The following is a 2,882-nucleotide window of genomic DNA, read 5'->3' as shown; positions in this document are numbered from 1 at the left end:
CATGGACACAGACACAGCTGGTGTTTTTAAACCACAGACACAGCTGGTGTTACTATGACAACATGGACACAGACACAGCTGGTGTTACTATGACAACATGGACACAGACACAGCTGATGTTTTTAAACCACAGACACAGCTGGTGTTACTATGACAACATGGACACAGACACAGCTGGTGTTACTATGACAACATGGACACAGACACAGCTGATGTTTTTAAACCACAGACACAGCTGGTGTTACTATGACAACATGGACACAGACACAGCTGGTGTTACTATGACAACATGGACACAGACACAGCTGGTGTTACTATGACAACATGGACACAGACACAGCTGATGTTTTTAAACCACAGACACAGCTGGTGTTACTATGACAACATGGACACAGACACAGCTGATGTTTTTAAACCACAGACACAGCTGGTGTTACTATGACAACATGGACACAGACACAGCTGGTGTTACTATGACAACATGGACACAGACACAGCTGATGTTTTTAAACCACAGACACAGCTGGTGTTACTATGACATCATGGACACAGACACAGCTGGGACCCGTTCCTTGTACCTAGCTAACTGAGTTGCCGAGATAATTTTCAGGATAAGATTACATAAGTCAATATATTTCGGTTCCACTCATCAAGTTTGGCTAAATCACCATAGCAACACAGACATGTTCCAGCGCAGGCTAATTTAAATGAAGCTGGATTAGCTTGCCACTCCCCCGGCTAAAGATGGCTGAGAATGTTCAGCTCCGCCATTCCCATTGATGAAGGAGTGATATTAGTCAGATTAGCGTTCTATAGGGAGAGAGTTCCATTGATGAAGGAGCGATATTAGTTAGATTGCAAACACCACACACTGCAGCCGAGCATTGACTGTCTCACAGACTGTATGTGTAGTGGTACATTTTTTTACATTTGCATCTTTACTGATGATACTCTTGCTTCTGCTACACACACACACACACACACACACACACACACACATTCATTACCCCTGGTCAGAATACACACACACACACACACACAAAACACACACTAGCCCTGGTCATCATGTTCTAGCCCTGTTTTACGTCACTCTCCTCAAGACCTCTGTCTTCCTCTCCCTCCTCCCAGGATCCCTCTGTGCACGCTGATCAACCAGCACCTGTCCGCCCTGGCCCGGAAGTTTCCGCAGACCAAGTTCCTGAAGTCCATTTCAACCACCTGCATCCCCAACTACCCCGACCGCAACCTGCCCACCATCTTTGTCTATCGCCACGGAGACATGAGGGCCCAGTTCATCGGACCGCTCGTGTTCGGAGGAATGAACCTCAAAGCTGACGGTGAGAGAGAGAGAGAGTGAGAGAGTGAGTGAGAGAGAGAGAGGGAGAGAGAGGGAGAGAGAGGGAGAGAGAGAGGGAGAGAGAGAGGGAGAGATGTACACTGAGACACACAAAGACAAACACACAGAGAGAGAGAGAGAGAGAGAGAGAGAGAGAGAGAGAGAGAGAGAGAGAGAGAGAGAGAGAGAGAGAGAGAGAGAGAGAGAGAGAGAGAGAGAGAGAGAGAGAGAGAGAGAGAGAGAGAGAGAGAGAGAGAGAGGGAAGTGGGTGTGGGATGGACATTGGGGCGCCATTGCCTTAACACAGGGAGCTGTACAGAGACACGCACACACACAGGCAGTCACTTTTTGACACCTGATACACTCAGAACTCAACTAGATATTGTATTGTTTTGTTGTATTCAAGGATGATGGTAGCCTTAATGTGTGTGTGTGTGTGTGTGTGTGTGTGTGTGTGTGTGTGGGTGTGTCCTCCACAGAGCTGGAGTGGAAGCTATCGGAGTCAGGGGCTCTGAAGACAGAGCTGGAAGAGAACCCACACAAGCAGATCCAGGACAAACTCATGACGTCCATACGCTGTTCCATACCCTCCAAACGAGACAGCGACGACTCCGACGACGACTAACACACACACACACACACACACACACACACTCATGACGTCCATACGCTGTTCCATACCCTCCAAACGAGACAGCGACGACTCCGACGACGACTAACACACACACACACACACTCATGACGTCCATACGCTGTTCCATACCCTCCAAACGAGACAGCGACGACTCCGACGACGACTAACACACACACACACACACACACACACACACTCATGACGTCCATACGCTGTTCCATACCCTCCAAACGAGACAGCGACGACTCCGACGATGACTAACACACACACACACACACACACACACACACACGCACACACACACACACACACACACACTCATGACGTCTATACGCTGTTCCATACCCTCCAAACGAGACAGCGACGACTCCGACGATGACTAACACACACACACACACACACACACACACACGCACACACACACAGACACACACAGACACACACACACACACACACACACACACACACACACTCATGACGTCCAATCGTGTTCCATACCCACCAAACGAGACAGCGACCACTCTAACGACGACTAACACACACACACACACTCATGACGTCTATACGAGACAACATGTCCGACAACGATTAACACATACGTGTGGGCATGCCAGAATCGTTTTTGTATGAATCCTCATAATGTCTGTCACACAGATAAAGGACTTTTTTTCTGAATTCCTGTTGTTACTGTGTTCATTTATGTGTGTGTGTGTGTGTGTGTGTGTGTGTGTGTGTCCGAGTTGCTGTTACTTCATTGTGTGTTAAATTTCACTGAGGGCCTGATTTACTAACATTGCGACCGCAGCTTAATCTGCGGTCGCACATTAACGCACAATGTTTTCGCGTATTTTCCGTGGTATTTATCAAACAAGATCAGCGCTGGGCAATCTGTGTTTACTCCGCCCTTTAGAT

At 48.0% G+C, this 2,882-nt stretch overlaps 1 protein-coding gene across 1 annotated transcript in view; it reads left to right on the top strand.

Moving 5' to 3' along the window:
• pdcl3 (phosducin-like 3) overlaps positions 1–2,645 on the top strand; it is a 6,425-nt gene extending 3,780 nt beyond the window's left edge. Inside the window, exons 5-6 of the mRNA XM_080839918.1 lie at positions 1,129–1,337; positions 1,816–2,645. Of these exons, the coding sequence (XP_080696044.1) occupies positions 1,129–1,337; positions 1,816–1,961 (355 nt within the window). The 3' untranslated portion in view covers positions 1,962–2,645. The remainder of the gene's footprint in view (positions 1–1,128; positions 1,338–1,815) is intronic.
• The last annotated feature ends 237 nt before the right edge of the window (positions 2,646–2,882 follow it).

Source organism: Sprattus sprattus, assembly GCF_963457725.1.
Source record: "Sprattus sprattus genome assembly, chromosome: 5".
Taxonomy (NCBI): Eukaryota; Metazoa; Chordata; class Actinopteri; order Clupeiformes; family Clupeidae; genus Sprattus; species Sprattus sprattus.
This window is presented reverse-complemented; position numbering and strand designations above follow the sequence as displayed.